The sequence below is a fragment of the Vanacampus margaritifer genome, chromosome 11 (genome assembly GCF_051991255.1).
Source record: "Vanacampus margaritifer isolate UIUO_Vmar chromosome 11, RoL_Vmar_1.0, whole genome shotgun sequence".
In the NCBI taxonomy this organism is placed as follows: Eukaryota; Metazoa; Chordata; class Actinopteri; order Syngnathiformes; family Syngnathidae; genus Vanacampus; species Vanacampus margaritifer.
In genome coordinates, this window is record NC_135442.1 from 14,378,756 (window position 1) to 14,397,567 (window position 18,812).

Genomic DNA, 18,812 nt, shown 5'->3' on the forward strand with positions numbered 1-18,812 from the left:
AACGAACCCACCGGTGTCGCAGAGACAGAATGTGACACCGTCACCTACACATCATTATGGAACAAACACTACATACACTGACTGCATACATAAATAACCCATAAACATACGAGTGAAAGAAGAATTATATGCAGTGCACGTGTTTACAGACTCTGAGGATTAGGACGCGTTGACCTATTATGGCACGTGAGCGCCCTCATTGGCTGTTCTCTGTTGCCATGGCAGCAGACATGGGATGCTGAAGTGTCATACGCCAAGCCTACTTTTTTATTACTAACAGCAGGAAGTATCGATGATGGAGAGGATGCGTGAGTGTCCCTTCACATTTATATAATAATGCTCACTTGAGGTTTTAGTTTATCTGTGTTTTGTTTTATTTTTCGGGAGGGGGGGGGGGGCGCACACACACAGATGTGTTTCTAATATTTTGGTTTAAATAAGCTACAGTATACAATTTTTTCTCAATTTAAAATCAGATGTCTTAAACGGTCTCTTTTTGTAAGGGTGTCCAACCGTCTCATGCAAATATCAAATTTTGGTTTTGTGACCAATCATTCATAAAGTCAACACAATTATTCATTCACTGATATAGACGTTCATATTTGTCAGCTGGAATCCAAATGTTTGCTTCCACTGACTAATATATTTGTCAAGTACGTTTTTCAATGGGTACGCATGGAAGAGGGTCTTGCCCAGCTCATCTGTGAGATTCAAGCTTCTACATAAATGAACTCAAGACTGCCTCTAAATGGACACATTTTGTCCCTAAAATATGAGACATTGGCAGTAAAATTTTCATGACACTCCCGCAAGTGTGAACGGTAAGTTTACATATTATTATTATTATTTTATTATTATAAAATATTTTTTGTTGCTGACACACTTCTGCTCCACACTTGGGATCAAAAGTATTTAATTAATGCTTGCGGAAACAGCATGTTATATTCTGGTGCAAAAAGCAAACGAGAGCGACTCATGCCAGGGTATCGGTGCGCAAGGCTTCTCAAACTGAAATAGGCATGAGTCGTGGTTAGCCTCATGCCCCTAGCTTTCAGCTAGCCTGATCGGATCAGTGTGAGAGCCACACTTTATTTGTTTTGCAAGTGTTTTTTGTTTTTTTACAAGTCCAACAAATATTGCACAGTAGAACAAATATTTAAATATTCATTAAAAAAAAAACATTCAATCTTCATTAGCCCACAATGCAAATTTGTAGAAACAGTTTTGTACATATTGAAAAAGTACAACGATAACATGAAAGGCCTTTGCGCAACAATTTGCAAGCATTACAGTGACTGAGTCCTGTTTATGTCCCTATTTGACATATGGCTTCAAATCACTATGCACATTTTTCCACGTTCATTTCATGAGGAATGGTGGATGTCTTGAGTCCTAAAATTACTCAACACCATCTCTGCAGGCACGTTCACAGTTCAGATTACTTTAGTTCAAAGGTGGGGAACCTATGGCCCCCGGCATGACAAAGATGGTCCTATAATCATAGAAATTGGTTCCATTTCTGTATTGTAGTTTCCGTAAATGATCGGAAGAAGGTTCTCCTTGCTGTTCTTGATGACGCAGTGGGCATCTTGTGCTTGTTAGTTAAGTTTGGCACTGATGCGGATCCACTGAAGAGCTTGCCTGGTGTACTGGACTGCATGAATGATGCTGCTGTGAAGCGTCAATGGTCCAGACAGAGTATTCAAGTAGTTGAAGAACTCTGTTTAAAAAGGGTAAAAAAAGAGTTATTTTCAATGTGCTTAAGGATCACATTTGATTTTTTTTTTTCAAGAGACGGATAAAGTCAACTGTTAAAATGTTTATATGTAATAATATTAATAATAAATTGTATGAAATGAATGTAAATTTTCTAGTCTTTTTTCCCCATTTGTTCATAAAATAAACATTTTGTATAGAACACACAATAAAATTAATTTAAATAAACAAAATTAAACAAATAATCCAGTAGCCAGAAAATGTCCCAATCAAAGTATGTGGTTGTACAACTTCTTTTAACTGATGGTATCGAGTATACCTGGTACCTTGAAATAAGGCTGGTGGTATCGGCCCGCTATCAATACCTGGTATCGGTACTTGTCCATCCCTAAAAATAATTCTCATGTTTTGATTGTATTATTTACAATTAATTCAATTATAATTAATCAGCCAATTTAATAATTGTATTATTTACAATTAATTTAATTACAATTAATCAGACAATTTAATGATATATATATATATATATATATAATACTTCAATGTAAAATTGTTTCTTTCACTATTAGAATAATAATAAACAATGTTAACCAATTTTTTAACAAAAAAAAGGTAAAATGTAGGGATGGGCATTATCTTTTATAGTAACATAATTAATTCTTATGTCAAAACAGTTATTTTATGACATAATTGAAGTACTACATTTGAAATTGACAAATTCTAGGAGGGAAAAGGTGAATGCAACAGTCCAGGGTATGCCCCCCCGCCTCTTGGCCAAAAGTCAACTGAGAGAAGCTCCAGCTTAACCTGTGGGCGGTGACCCTAATGAGGAAAAACGCAAATGGATGACATTCATTACACAGACCTTTACTCTCTTTTGCCAAGTTGTCAGCAACCTCCCAGTACTCGTAACTGTACAGGACACTGTTGGTGATGTTTAGGTGGTTTGCCGCCATCTGGTGGATACGTTGAGGGATGCTTATAAGTGAAGGAGAGGCACTGTCCTCATGTGAAACCCGCCTGATGTGTTTGATGGCATCAGGTAGGAGGGAAGGAGAAGGCCTTCCTGTATCCCTGTATGATAAAAGCAATAGTTGTCAATGTGGGTTTAAGTCTGAGTCTTGTAGCACTAGGCTTGTTGTCCACCTACTTCCCGGTGTCATTCCAGCAGGACGGCAGCGGAGGCACTTTGGGAGAAGTCTGAAAGGACAACACGACAGCAACTTTGTCATTAAAGGAGACACCTTTAAGTTGTGAAAAAAAAAAGTTCAATATGTCTATTTAACTCTTTGACTGCCAGACGTTTTCAGAAAAGGGATGCCGTGGGTGCCAGCCGATTTAAGCATTTTGACTGATCTTTCAAGGTCCACAGAAAATTATGTGTTTGGACTATGGAAACACACATACTACCAAATGAAAGATTGGACTCTCATCTTTCATCAGCAAAAAAGGTTTGTTTCTACCTTATTCCGTTTTTGAGTAATCAACAATAGAAAATGGTTAGTTTCACCTCTGTTTTGAAACAAACGTCTTTTAACGTCTTTGGCACTCCTCCATAGGATTTTACTAAATGTTATTTAACGTTTTTGGCAGTCAAAGAGTTAAAGACAGCGCATGGTCACACAACAGGTTATACACAAACAACAACAATCGTGACTTACCTTAAAATAGTCGAGCAGTACTTTGGAGTATTTCAGTGCGTGATCCTTTTTTAAACGAAACATCTGCCAGTAGAGGAGGGCGAGACATCGAAAGCTGCGAACGGAGGAGGGACGAAGGAAAGTTATTCCAAATTAATCTTCAAAACTCATCTTTGTGGATGCGAATCACACGTACGCACCAGAGCACCGCCAGCTGTTTGTCTTCTTGTCGTGCTCCAGGACCAGAGTGGCTCTTTAGCCTCATTGCGTACCTGGAAAAACATTAATAACCCAATGAATGGAAAGCGCCATGTTTGTTTGGTTTCAGTGTGTTTTCATTGGGCAATTATGTGGCCATAAACACAAGCAGCCAGTTATACTCATGTGACATGTTTCACTCACTTTAACCAATTTCTAGTTCACCTTATAAGCTCCACCGTCTCTGCGTACATGGTGTAGGGGGATTTCGCCTCCAGTGGGCCTTCCTCCATGGCTTTGCCACATTCCATGAATGAGAGAGCAGCATCAACATAATTCACAGCCTTCCCCAGCTTGTCCACCTGGAACACATGATGGAGACAGGGCTAACATTAGCAAAGGCTGTGACAACTGGACGCCATTCTGTTTTTGTTTAAACATGGAATGAGCACTTCAAAGATTTTTTAAAAATCCTCATAACAAATAAGGTCACAAAAAACTATTCATGACGAAAGTACACGACCTATTCTACTGCTCTTATTATGAATTATGTTCCATTTGCACTACTTTCGTAGTATTTTTAGGGCAATTGAAAATCCATGGATCTGTGCAAAAAATATTTTATATTATGTAAATATTTCAGTAAAATGTAAGTTCATAAAATAAATGTTATTCAATTTAATTATTCTAAAAAACCTGAGTCACCCCATAGCAGAATCGTTCGACCCAACCTCTTTTTTTTTTTCAGCATCATCTGTCAATCATTTCAAAACTTTATTTATAATTAAGTTAGTGATTTATTTTTGACAACAGATCTTTATTATGACTCCAAAGGAGGACAGTTAATAGTGATAATGTTCATGTGCACAAATCATTAATTATAATTAATTAATTATGTTATTTTTTCCCCAAAAAGTTCAAGAGAGACCAATATACAAAGAAAGCTCCAAAGTTTAACAAATTAGACAATGATGGCACAACACTCTTAAGTGTTTTCTGTTTTTCAACCAAAAATACTTTGCGCTGGTTTGGGGGTACTTGGCTAAAAAAATATTTCACAGGGAGTAAATCACTGAAAAAAAGGTTTAGAACCACTGACTTACAGAACCACTCAGAAGTTCGGACCGTATGAGCTTATTGCTACGGATGTAACAATATCCAAACATCACAATACGATATTATCAAGATACGGTAATTATCATGCAATTGTGTGGAGGTCGGTGAAATTCTGAAAAAAAAAACCTCATGATATGTATACAAACTCACAATATTGTAAAAATAAATAAAACACCTCACATTTATGGGGAAAAAAGCACATTATTATGTTTTTGTGCATAGTAAAAACAGTGACAAAAAAACTAAAATCCATGCCAGTAAGTTCACTGCACTCTGCCATCTTGAATTACTTTGTAAACAGTGCACAGTGTGTGTTCCTATTGGCTCAGAGACAAAAAGTTTCATGGTCTATGTAGTTCACAATTCTGTGTTTGCCTGAAGCCTGATGAATATGTGTTGCGTTTAATATCATGATATCGGAATTATCGTTACATCCCTACTTATTTTTGGATATTTTTCACTGAAACGTGTCAGCCAATCAGATAAGGAGTTCCCCGAGTAAAAGGGGAAACAAAATGGCCAAGGAGATATATGTTAAAGAATAATCAAGTTACACTTTTTACTCTAATTTGAAGACATTTTTAGACCAGATTTTGTGTAGGTGCCATCACGTGAAAACACAATTTATATGGAACTCCAATTTTCAAAACCCTTGGTGCATTGTAATCAGGTTCAAGCGACCATTCCAGCCACGCTAAGCATTCTAGCACAATGTCGTTTTGGGGAAATCTTGTCACATTGCAGTTAACATAACTTGGTCCTGGCTGTTAAGTGAAGTGCTGCTGATGGGCCCACTCGGGTTGCTGGTATTTTCTCCTGTGTGGTACTTTAATCTGAATAAAAACATGCCGATAATCGGGCCAAATTTGAGCATTTTTTCCTCTCTTCCGATCAATGTCAGCAAAGGCCCAATTGTCGTTAAAAAAATGTGCGTTTACCTCGCTGACGTGTTTTCTTCGAGTTCCCCCACTTTTGAGACTTGACAGTGCACCGTATGGTTTATATTTATGTGTAATCTGCCTTCTCGATTTGAGCTAAATAGTGAGTCAAGAATGTTTGCTCCAGCTCTTGTGTGTGATCATGTTAAGATTGTGAACTCACCATGGCATCAGCACGGTGCTTCATCCTTTTGGCTTCGTGTAAGTAGTACTCGGCGTGGTGAGGCCTGGAAAGGCATACGCCACCAAATGGAAGAGCGGTCGATTAGTGTTTGTTAGTTAGTTCTAATGGAAATCTGATGGATGTGCTGAGGTGGCATCTTCCACAACGATCACTCACGTTTCTGTATTTGGCACGGCAGCTCTGTGTCCCGCAGGGCCCCAGGAATCTGACAAAAGCTGTCTGGACACTTTTACACAATCCACTTCCTTTTTGGGCTAAGCGTATAAGTGAAAAAAAAAAGGATTAAAGCCAAATGGTTGCAAATAAAGTCATGTGTTACCTTTAGTGCTGAATCTCTGTTCTTCTCTCTGTTCTTGCGATAAACCTCGCCGTTTTTTGCTTTGGATGAAAGTTTGGTGGATTCGGGGCTGTCAGACAGCGGCGACAGGGGAGATAATGGCCGCTTATTGTCCAAGTACTCCTCCAAATATCTGTCAACACTCAAGACGCTTGCAGTCAAATGAACCAGCCACTTGATTAGGTACACATGCACAATTTAATGAGATCCATTCATTCCCATCCATCCATCCATCATCCTCATGAGGGTCATTTCCATGACTTTTTTCCAAGCTAATCTTTACTTTTTCTAACGCAGTTAAATGTGTGATTCAATAGATCAACCAATGATGAACCCGTTTTCTGAAATAGCTCTTTGAAGTGAAGATAATTGTTATGATGTGGATGAGAATTTGTGGCCCAAAAGGAAGTAGGAAGATTGCACTGTAATTCTTACAGGATTGCGCTATGTGCTATGCAGTGGTGCATTTTCCTTTCTGTATCAGAATGAGGCGGTCTCTCACCAAATTACAATGCAAACAGTAAAAGATCTTGCCCAGTATCTTGCAGTCAATCTTCCACATGCACTTTAGAATTTAGAATAATTGTCATCAAAACTTTAGCTACAGTTGACATCAGAACATCCCTCCACTGTATAGTGTTAATATATTGACAACATGACTAAGCAATTTGACTTGTCTTATTTGTACACAATGACACAAAGACTTGTCGTTTTGATGGCACATTAACACAAATGATTACTTTTGAGAGATGAACTGAGGATTTTGAGCAAGAAAACGGCTTTAATGACTTATTTAATGATGTTTTGCTTTTTTTGAGAGAAATTCACTTCACTATTTTGCAAATTTAAATTCTGATCTGAGAAATGTATGCAACTCAGAAAAACAAATCTTACAACAGAGACAAAATAGGCAAAAAAATGGCCTTTTTCTCTGGGGGAGAATGTTTGAATGTCATTATCTTTGTCTTATTTTGTTATGTATGAGAAAACAAAAATTTGAATGCAGCATTTTTCCCCCCAGATATTAAAAGAGCTAATATCAGTTGATTAAATCAGCATTTCATTGTATTGAAATGTAGGTGGAAGTGGGAATACCTGGGAAAAAACTGCCAGCACATAAATAAACCAAACAGGAAGGCCTGAGCCAAAATGTGAAACCTCAGAAGACGTTTGTAGTATTTTAGCTACTTATATCAGATCTCATCAGTTTTGAAAGTTGTGCTCAATGTGTGTAGATGCTAAAAAAAAAATCCCAATTCTTACCCATTATGCACGGTCTTAGTTGAAAAGCTGCCCTCAGCCGCATGGAATGATGATTCTGTACAACTGGCGATGTCTTTCGCATGTGGCGTATTCCTCTTGCTTTCTTTATTTGAGATGCCGTTCTCCAACTAGTCACACAATCACACACATTACAGAGACAAGGCCGACAGTTGACCAACAGAGTTGAACACCAGCAGTCTTAGTGAACGTGTACCTTGCGTTTTCTTTTGCTCTCTTTGGAGACAGCATCTGGCTTATACAGATGTTTCATAATCTCCGTTTGCTTGTCTTTTGTCCTCGAAGAAGATGAAGAGGAAGAGTTAGTGGCTTTAACGGTAGAATTAACCGTCGTGTCCGGGACCCTCTTAAGGAGACAGAGGTCAATGTGCACCACCAGGTTTCTCAGTCCACGTTGGGAAGTCGCTCCGCCCCGCTCGCTTCGCCCGAACGGGACCAGGGTGTAGAGTCTGTGCCTGGTCTGACTCTGCTGCCCCTCAGAGGTCTTTCCCTTGGACTTGCTGGCATCGGGTCTACTACCGCAGCTGTTTCGGCCTCTCCTGCGGAGTCTCTGGAGCGAAGTGGAGTCTGCTGGAACCTTGGCGACTTGAGGCTGGTATTCCGAATCGGAATTTGATGAAACGGAAGATGAGAGCGACTGTCCTTGGGGGGGAGGGCTAAGGGAAGATGGCGAGTCTCTCTGCTTCTGCGTCTCGGTCGTTCTTTGGGGGTGATGGTGATGGAGGTGTCGCCCTTTGAACTGGATTGTTTGGCACTCACGGATTGGTTGTTTCTCCCGAGGCCTCCTCCGCTGCGTCTCGACAACGACCGCCTCCTCTTCCTCCTCTTCCTCGGAACTCTCGATCCAGCGATGTCTCACGAGCTGCTCCTCCGCCAGCCTCCTGTCTTCCTTTCTCTCTTCTTCCCTGTGTCTCTCCTCTCTTCTTCTCTCTTTCCTCCCCTCAGCTTCACCGTGAGGAACTTCTCTGTGGACCACCTCACGTTTCTTGGCCTGAGGCTGCTTCTGTGATGTTTTAGAAGCATTAACAGCTCTTGACTTGGCCCACGGTTGTAGGTTAGGACCTGGTCTCGGGTGATTATTGCCGGCAGCTTTAGCGGTTGGACCTTGATCAATGCTGGTTTCACGGCCAATTGGAAGATGGCGTTGAGAACTGTGCTGAACTGGAGGTCGAGTCTTGTGGTCGGAACTGTGGCCTGGTCGGCTTCCCTGGATCTCCTCGTATTGTGATGTGTGTTTGGCTGGCTTTTTAGTGCCTGGACGCGAATGGTTCTGTGGTCTGTGACTATCACTGCAGTTTAAAACAGCTTTGGATTTGTTTTGTTTGTGGCGTCTGTATTCTGTGGGCCTCGCCTTGGACCTGTGCTGATGAGGGGGATGCTCTGTGCTATTTCTGTGCTTGGTTTTGGCGTCAGGATTAGACAATAGGTCAACCCGTGACCTAGCTTTTGTGCTGTGGGGAGGTGGTGCAGGGTACAGATGACTTTGAACCTCGGGGTAGTGGTAACCTCGCAAAGGAGATGAAGTGGGACTTAACTGAGGACCTCTCGGAATCGGGCTACGCGGCGGTCTTGGGCTCCCGCATGGACTTTGGATTACGCTTGGAATTGGACTCAGTATAGGACTGCACCTGCTATTGCTAGGACTTGGGCAGGTGCTGGGGAGTGGGCTCGGACAGAAGCTGTAACCAGGACTCAGCAGGGGGCTGCCAGGCCTGTAGCTCAACTGCGGGCTGGGAATGGGGCTTTGGCTAGGGCTGTATTCCTGATCGCTGTCCCAGCATCTTGCCGGAGACGGTGCTCGGGGCGCGTGCGGAGAAGGCGGGTTTCCAGGAATGCTACGGGTGGAATAATGGTCACTTTGAGCTGCCTTTTTCTGGGACTTCTTCAGCCACTTATCCAATTGCCACTGGGCAGCTGTGGGGCGATCAGTCTGCAGAAACCATTGAAGAAAAAGCAACATCAGAGTATTACTCATTTGGAACTTAAATGAAACACGTAAAAGCAATAGTGACTACACCTCAAACAAATGTGCACAGCGGTAGCACATTCCAAACCAGCTGGCTGCCTATTACCAGGAACTCAGTGAATATTTGTTTTTAAAGCAACACATACACATGCAACCTCTAAGATGGAGCAGTTGGCGCCGTGATGCTTGTTTGGATTTCTAGACTATTTTTCTAGACTATTTTTCCGATGGGAAATAAAGGAAATATTCTATTCCATGTTTGACTTGTTGAGAAAGAAAATGTATAATTGGAAAAAACAAAATACAAATATATTAAGACAAATGAAATTCTTTGAAACACTATAATTATGCGAGTTCTTTGTGGATGAAATAAAATTTGTTAAATTAGTTATTTTAAAATTTCCAAAAAGGTGCAAATGTATCAATTTAAACAACTCCAAAAAAATTATTAATAGCCTTTTTTACGATTATGCTGATTTTGTAATTGTGGAGTGTAATAATTGAAATTGTAATTTATTTCCGATTAATTGCGCAGCCCTACTGTGTTTAGACTAGCGGGGCTGCATAAATCATATTATTTTAAATAATTTTTGGGTTGACTTCTCCTTGAAGTGAATTTTGTTGCTTGACGTTGTGACATGTGCAATGAAAATAAATATGATTCCATTCTATGACATTCCAAAAGTCTATCTCCGTTTACTCTTTGGGGGCAAGAGGTGGGGTACATCGTGGACTCGTCACCAGCCAATCATGGGACACAAAGAGACAAACAAGCATTGACACTCACATTCACACATTACCTTACTGCATTCTTACTGCATTGAATAAATCCGTTTGCATGCAATCCTTGGATACTCACTGAACTGCGTTTTTTTCTTCTTCGTGATTTAGCTGACAAACTATAGAGAAACATTTTACTGACTGTTTTGGCCGAATTCAATCTTTAGATATACCACTTCAATTGAAATCAGCAATACCTTAAAGACTTCTTTTTTTTTTTATAAAACTGACAAAACATCTGTTATGTGACCTATTTACTACACAGATAGACACATTAGCACTCCAGTGATCCAAACAAAGTTCCCAAAGAATAAAACCAAGATTCCACAGAGATTTTAACTCACTGGATTCAGAGTCCAGAATGCTAAGCATTACAACATAACACAACTAAATGTTCTCACTGCTGTTCCTGCTGTCCCATATGGGCTGCCAGCTACGCAACCCGTCTAATGCTGTCAAATAACACTGTTTGCCCAACAAATGAGTGACATGGCAAGCATATGAGTGAATATGGGCGAGAAAAAGTTTTAGGAAAAATACTTACAGCTGTGGCGCAAACTTCCCCCCCGCTCCCCGTCTCTCTCAGTCTCTCGCCTTCTCCCTGCGCTCTGGCAGCGGAGCAGCAACGCTAAATTAAACTTCCACTCTTCAAGTCAAACAGTGAGCCCCCTCCTCCCCGCCACAACCCCCGACCTCTTTCCAGGGAAGACACTAAATCGCTTGTACCATCTCGACTTCCCTCCCCTTTTTTTCTTCTGGCCCTCCCTACCTCTTTCGTACCTGTAACTCTGGATTTGCTGCCTGAACAGCTCCAACCCTGGTCTCGTCCTTTCGGAGACACGCTGCGTAAATGAAAAACACATGGTCTACCAGACCCCCCCCCCCCCTCCTCCTCCATGCACCCACAGCCTCACATAAACTCCACTCCCCATTTTTGTCATAGAGGCCCAATGTGTTGCATGCTTGGACATCTACAGGACCGTGCTTTCATGAAAGAGGAGCAAGTTGCCCCTTGGTCCCCTCCACATACCAAGCATCTCACAACACTAAAAATGTAAGCAGACCCTTCGAACTGGAAGGATTCAGTTCACTTTGCCCTTTAAAAAGAAAATATGGTCCTCAACGAGAATATAAACCCAGACCACAAAGAAGCAAATCTGCTATTCATTCCATCTTTTAAATTGTTTTCCTTTTTATAACTGACCTGCAAATAATGTTTTCTACTTTGTATTGTGTTTGATAGCTAGGTTTAGAGTTGGGTTTGAATCTCTGAAACGCTGGCCACTTCTTCTCCATGGATGGCTCCGGGATTTTTCTCGCTCCCGGGACTAAAAAAGGCATGACAGAGGCAGAGGGTGGCTGAGAAAATCAAATATCAAACAAAAGGCTGGAGGTTCTTAACTGGATTTCTGACTAGTCTAAACACTATATTCCGATTAATATTGTATTAAGCAGCAAAATTCACCCGTTTCTATCCATCTCAGTGGGCGGCCATTTTGCCACTTGACTGAAAATGACTTCACAGTTGCTCAGGGCTCAGGTAAAGTATCGTGGGAAAAAGTTTACCCTGCGGTTCTTTCTCTTACTTTTAAGTCTTCAATGCTAAAAAAGGACCATTGGTGGTTTTCTATTCAGTTAGCCGACTTGGGATCAATTATTTTTTCAAGTTGCAGTTACCCCTGTGATTGACTGGCATCCAGTCCTGGGAGGAGTCTGCATTTGGTCTTCCCTAAGTCAGCTGGGATAATTGACCGGGCTAGTTCTACGTACATTGTTTCTAAAGGGGAAACTTGATTTGAAAGCCACCTGGAAGATGCTTGTGTTTCAATTTTGAGTGTCTGTTGTATTTTACCTGATTAGATTCTGCCTGGCAATCACTCGCCCAAAGTCAGCTGGGATGGTCTCCAGCTTACCCACGACCCTAATGAGGTCAAGCACTTTAGGAAATGGATGTATGTCTAATCCTAGTTAGTGTGTGCTATTGTTGTGTCTGATGTCAACATGACTTCCCCTTCCTGAGGGCTTTTGTTCCGTAAGACTGAGCCTGTTGACATGACACCCAGGCACTAATTCCCAAAGCTCCCGCCGCACTGCACAGCCCCCGGGCTACGTCCTCCGCCTTCTTTTTCCAAACTCACACTTGCATTCCTCCTTTCTCTGTCCCTCCCACACCTGCCGTCACAATTGCCTGCAGGCCACCGCTCCCCCACGATCCAAACAACCGAAGAAACACCAACAGAAAAGACAGTGATAGGCTAAAGGGGAGGAGCCAGCAGCGGCTCTGTGTACTTACCTCCTTATTGCTGCTGCATGGGGACTGTGCGTCTATGGGCCAAACATCTGGGCTGGCGCTCCGGGAATGAAGGCTGCCACTGACCGACTCCACAGAAGAGTGGGATTGCGAAGAGTCTGAGCTGGAATGTCTCGCCCTCCTGCCATTTGTGTGAGACAGGCTGTTCGTCAACACACACACACCAACAAAAGGAAGGGTTAGAAAAGTTCTGCCTATCAAACCTGACTAAAGGCGAGAATCACAGTCATCACAGAGCACACATAGACAAACATTTACATTTACATTCACACCTACAGAGTCTTCAATTAACCTAACCGGCATGTTCTTGGTATGTGAGAGGAAGCTGGAGCAAACAACCTCTTGACTGTGAGGCAGACATGCTAACCGCTAACCACAGACATGCAAAGGACAAATACAAACTGTACAAAAGTAACAGATTTGTAAGAAACTTTGTTTGGGGTTCTGCATGAGTATTTATGTGAGGATTAAGATAAAGGTGTCATTATGTCATCAACAGCTCCTTTTAGAGATTTTATGGGAAATTGTTCAATCAGTCTCAATAGCACCAGTATTTATCTACCTTAGTCTTTTACACAGAGCCCAGTGAAGCTAAATGTGTGCACCTTCACATAGCCAAAATGTAATCCTGCATTCAGTGCAGCTCAGTCTGGGGTGCTATATAAAATAGTTAATTGCATTCAACTAGGCTTTCCACGATAAGTATTTTTGGGCCGATCGATTAGCATAGTTTGAAAAAAATGATAACCGATCATCGATTCTATTGACGGCAATTGAAATGCATGGGGAAAAAATGAAACCCCCCAAATTATTCAAAAAAACTCTGATAAACATTTAATATAACATGTAATATTTTTTTTGCAGAGCCGATCAATGGCGTCATTGATCGATCGGGCAAATTAGGACATTACAGTTGCTCGCCGATTTTGCAGAAAATATTGGCCAATCCCAATTTAGCCAATCAGATCGGTGAAAGTCTACTTTCGACACAACAAGGCGGAAGAAGTTGGAATTGGGTGATGTCCGCATTAGAGTCAGGTGTGATGCGGAGAGAATAATTGCTTTCAACACAACAGGGCGGGAAAAGTGAGTGCCAGATCTTAAACTACACACGATGTCTGAAGACAGTATTGCATTGTATGAATGAATACCTGTGTCCCTCCCAGGAAGGTGATTCATGAGTTGCCTTTAAGGGCACAAAAAAAAACAAAAAAACAGAAATTAATCATCCTCATCATAGTATCAAAATATAAGCATGTTTGCAACTGAAAGCATATTTTTTTGCCCAGCAGTGTATTTACAGGCTTGTTTGGCCTACTGTCAATTGTCAGTGTGCTTCCCGAATGAATGCTTGCATACATCTTGTATGTCAATGAATAGGCAATGAGTAGCACCAACCCTTTGCGCGCCATCCTCATCACTGCTCAATCTTAAGTCATCAACAAGCATCCTACAAAAGGAAAGAAAAGCAAGAAATTAGAAAGCGACACATGCACTGGACTTTTATTGCTAACTGTCTGTTTTCAATAACCCACCCTTCCACTTAAAACACTCATCAGCCACAACTTGCACAATCAAATGACACCCACCGGAGCAGTAATAAAAATTCTGCTTTCACTGTCAGAGATTTAGATGAATTTAACAGTATTTTTTATTAATGGTCACTTTATTTACTCAGCCATTTTACATGGTTTATCATGATTTTTTTTAAATTGAAATAAGAATACAAATATATCCAAGATATAACACTAAATATTGTTTCATTATACTGTATATACAGATGTACACAAAAAAAACGTAATAAATGGAAATTAATTAAATAAAATAATTTAAAAAAAGTTTCATTGTAGCACCAGGTTACCCCCAAAGACCACATGAGTAGCCCATAGGCCTGTTCTAAAAATAGCTCATCAGTGATGGGATATTGTGACTTCCTGGGAATGTTGTAGAAATTATCATTTGAAAATGCAAATACTTGAAGTGATTTGTAAAAATAAAATGTAGTGCCGATTTATATTTATATTTCCTTGTTAAGTCATTGTTGACGGCAAATTTATTTTACAAGCGTGTATCAAACCGCTAATCCTTTGCATTAAGTAGCTCTCAGTTCCAAAAAGATTGGTGAACCCCCCCCCCCGACTTCCGCACTGACATCTGTGTTTGTGTCACAGTGCCTTTGATGTTCAAGAAGTTGCCTTGACTTATGTTTCCTTGTGTGCCACTTACGACTTGTGAGGCGCCACATGGGGATGACGGGTCATTCCTGGTTGAGCATCCCCGCGACCTGCCGTAACATGTGACAAGGACAGGGCATATTTAGTCATGATAAGATACTAAAAACACACAATAATCACATACGAACGGATACCTTGGCTCTGTTGTGTTGTCGGCTGTTTTCCGTCCTTTAAACAGAATGGGAGTACAAATGTAACTATACAAACGACATTGAAATAAAAATTTAAGTGAACAATAAACAGGCATTAAACGTACCGCAGGGTTGAAGAGGATTCCTTGGTCACCTGCTAAGGCTTGTTGGGATGGCCACGACTGAGTCATGTCCTGCTGGATCACAAATTATTTTAAAATAAGGAAATCTGAGGAATTTTCATTAAACTATTTTGTTTACAATTCGTCAAAGCAAGATTTTCTGGAGAAATGTGCCTCAAAAGTCAAACAGAATCTGCACGAGTGCTTTTTCTTTGGCTTTTCTGTGTCGTTGATGATGCCGCTGCAGACGTGTACTATTAATGATGATAATGAAATTGACAGTATTTAAAATATGAAATACAAGTAAACATATTTTAATGAAGTTTGTAGCATATGGTATGTATGCTATGCATGCAGATTACTTAATTTTCTTATATATAAAAAAAAAAAAAGCATAGTACATTTTTTATGTACGGTACTTTTTGTGTACAGTATATTTTACTTTAAGTACAATGCATTATTTTTAGTACAGTTCAGTTGCACTTAAATACAGCTCATGACATTTAAGAATTAAGTGCAATTATTTCACTTTTATGTGCATTGTCATTAAATCATGATATAAGAACAGTTTTTTTCTTTTAATATATTCAAGCACAGTCTTAATGTTCAAACTGCATAATGTTACACTGACTTACAATAATAAATACAGGTTTTAAAGAACACTTACTTACCTACTATTTTACAGTATTTTAATGAACATCTCTATGAGAGCCAAGTATTTCGTGAGATGGTACTTGATGTAAAATGTCGTAGTGCATCACAGCTGACCTACTTCTGATATTTTCAATGGAAATTATGTATATAATTCCCACACTGAACATTCTAATATGATTTGTAAAAGTCTGTCCTAAATGTGTGATACAATCAAAAGTAGCTCCTTACCCCCCAAATCTCCTTGGCACAGCTGTGATAATGGCCTCTTGTTACCTGCACACGAGAGACAACAACGCATGATGAGAAGAGCAATAGACGGACGGTTGAAGGTCATCATTAATCGTAATTGATGGCGCACAAACGCACAGAAGCAAAACTCACTGCACTCCATGCAAACCAATTTGCCTACAGTAAGCTGTTTAAAAGTCACACTCGTGCTCTCTGAGTTGTAAATGTGCAGGTGAATGTTGAGAAAAGAAGATATTAGTCATTGTGAGAAGTGACAGGGAGTCCGTGAGTCATACTGTATGGTTGAAATCACAGCTGCAAATGAGCAGGTGTGTGTGTGTGTGTTGCAAAATCATCTTTCGCTTTCCACCCTTATACCTGATACCTCCCCCGCATATTACTTGCCTTTCTGCTGCTCGCCATTCAGATGTACAGTAAATGAGAGGGCTAGGAATAGTGAAAATTGTAACACTGCTTAATTTAGCTGTTAGCCTTAACTACTAAACGGCTGGCAACTATTGTACACATGCCATATACCATCATATCCAATCATATAATAACTTCTTATTAACTGTAGACATGGATGCACAAAACATTGTGGAGCGACAACGACGTCAGTCTCTTGGTGCTAATCATGCTAATGATTGCTAATCTATGTAAAAGATGCCGTCTTCCTGTAATGGAAGAGCAACTTTATTTCTATGTAGGGAACCTGTGTACAACATTCAGCCACACTTTGATTCATCTGTTTTTGTTGCTGAGATGCTGCTGTTTTGGTCAGCAACAGCAACGGAGTCTCACTCCATGCAACAGATATAGATAAAACACGGTCTACTTTCTCATCCTCAAACTACCAATATATTATATGAGGTTATAATTAGGGATGCAATGATGACAGCAATTTCGTTAATAAAATTGTTACAATATCATCGTCATCATGTCACGATGATGAAAGCAGCTCATTAATTAGAAAGGCGAGGTTGTATTCCATTTGTGCAGTTTGAGCACCCTCTGGTGGTTAGTTTATTAGTGCAGTTTCATTTTTTATTAGGAATGTTTTGGTCACTGTGGCACTTATCACGCTTATAAATCAGTCATACAGGCAAATATTTATAATAACAAAAAAAAAAACCATTATTTTTGGCCCGCTTCACCCAAACACAACATTGTGAACTACATAGACCACTATACTTTGCGCCGCGGAGCTAATAGGAGAACATGACAATGACATGGCCAAGCTAATTTCCCCATCACTGCTGTTACTTATGAACAAAAACACAATATTGTGCCCCCCCCCTCCCAAATACGACCTATTTTTTTAATCAATATCATAAGTTTGTATACATTATGCATTATTATATCGCCAACCTCCCCACAATATCGTGCTAATTATCGTATCGTGAGGTACATATCGTTATATGAATCGTATCGTGTTTAGATATTGGCATGCATTTCTCAAAAAGTTAAGCATATTAGCATTACTATTTAGCATCTACACGGTATGACCTGAGATCATTACATTGTTACATATGTTTATTAGAGGGACAGCCCGTATTTGAGGGAACACCATATTAATAATACAAGAGTTAACTTCTTTTTACATTTGTGTAACAGTAAAGACTGCTAAAATGCAAAATAACATAAAAAAAAACTTTACATACACATTAAAAACGTTTTATGATAACCACAGTTTGACCCTAACACTGATTATATATTAATTCCATCCATCCATTTTTATTACAGCTTGTCATTATTGTTGTAGCTCATATCTTATAATATATATAATAATATAGATAAAACATGTTGTGAAATTATACTCTTCTTCTTAATCCAAATTATACTATTATATAAAATATACTACTAAATTATACTAATTCATAATTTATACACCAGCCAACAGGTATTATGACTACTTCTGCAACGATCTTCTGCAAGGACCCCAGCGAGTCAGTTTTTGCTTCTGCAATGTCGAGGACTGCATGCGCCTCAACTGCGCTGATTTTAAAGGTAATGACTCGGGGAGGCGCTTTGATTGGCCAGGTTGGCTGCGTTCCATTCCACAACAGCGCCAATAGTGCCAAAATGTTATCTGGCCTCGCCCCTTGCACATTTGTACCAAGCTGTGAACTAGACTTGCGCTAGGCATGAAAATAGGGCCATTGTAACATTATTCAAAGCTCAAACATATAATTCAGAATTCACGCCCGAACTTGAGATCTAAATGTAACTTAGCCATGACCCTAAAGAAGATAGCTGCTATAATGGATACATGGTTTGCTGGCAGCCATTACTCGGGTCGATGTTCACATAGCTAATTTTCATGGAGCTGGCATGGGATCAATTACCACTCAGTGCCCCCTTCACAATCACTACCTGAAAGATACATGTTTGAAAACAACGTGTGGAAGTCATTATGATTTCATTTGCCACTGTGTGCCATCTGTGCAACATCCACACACACACGCATGTGTCTGTCACGTGCATGTGAATGCGCCAGTCTCTCCTCCTGCATTCATGACTCACAAAGGTCACTATCACTTAGATAGACTGGACGAGGTCAGAGAGAAACATGAACAAGTGAAAACAGAAGCTCTTCAGGTTACAATTAGCTGGCTCAATTAATGCAGCCTGTAGATTTGTGGCGCAATACCCTGATGAACGGACAAAGCCACGAGGGACAGAGTCAAGCACAACCCTGCAAAAATAAAAATAAACACCTGCAATAAACTGTACACAGCAAGACTGACAGGCTAACATTCTTCAAATATCTGCAATTTGATGGATTGCTCACATAAACACATACACAGGTACAGCTTCCGGAAACCTGTACTACTAATTACAAAACACAGATTGAATGGTTTTTTTTTCATTCAAGTTGCTTCCATACTGTTTTACGTTATTTTAAAAAAATATATGAGTTCATATTAGATCAACTAATATATTTTATGTTAAACTGACAGAAGACATCAAATAATG

General features: G+C 40.1%; 1 protein-coding gene across 9 annotated transcripts in view; it reads right to left on the bottom strand.

Moving 5' to 3' along the window:
• Window positions 1–984: 984 nt before the first annotated feature.
• Window positions 985–18,812, bottom strand: part of aff3 (AF4/FMR2 family, member 3) — a 31,955-nt gene continuing 14,127 nt past the window's right edge. For 4 of the 9 annotated variants that reach the window (XM_077579484.1, XM_077579485.1, XM_077579480.1 and 1 more), the window contains 18 exons: window positions 15,837–15,881; window positions 14,958–15,029; window positions 14,836–14,869; window positions 14,694–14,751; window positions 13,866–13,917; window positions 13,619–13,653; window positions 12,450–12,609; window positions 7,607–9,340; window positions 7,393–7,520; window positions 6,112–6,280; window positions 5,949–6,046; window positions 5,772–5,835; window positions 3,780–3,916; window positions 3,557–3,628; window positions 3,378–3,471; window positions 2,867–2,916; window positions 2,582–2,790; window positions 985–1,720 (listed from right to left, as the gene is read on the bottom strand). In XM_077579484.1, coding sequence (XP_077435610.1) covers window positions 1,599–1,720; window positions 2,582–2,790; window positions 2,867–2,916; window positions 3,378–3,471; window positions 3,557–3,628; window positions 3,780–3,916; window positions 5,772–5,835; window positions 5,949–6,046; window positions 6,112–6,280; window positions 7,393–7,520; window positions 7,607–9,340; window positions 12,450–12,609; window positions 13,619–13,653; window positions 13,866–13,917; window positions 14,694–14,751; window positions 14,836–14,869; window positions 14,958–15,029; window positions 15,837–15,881 — 3,333 coding nt within the window. In that variant the 3' untranslated portion in view covers window positions 985–1,598. The remainder of the gene's footprint in view (window positions 1,721–2,581; window positions 2,791–2,866; window positions 2,917–3,377; window positions 3,472–3,556; window positions 3,629–3,779; window positions 3,917–5,771; window positions 5,836–5,948; window positions 6,047–6,111; window positions 6,281–7,392; window positions 7,521–7,606; window positions 9,341–12,449; window positions 12,610–13,618; window positions 13,654–13,865; window positions 13,918–14,693; window positions 14,752–14,835; window positions 14,870–14,957; window positions 15,030–15,836; window positions 15,882–18,812) is intronic. The other 5 variants (XM_077579487.1, XM_077579481.1, XM_077579488.1 and 2 more) reach the window with 4 other exon arrangements.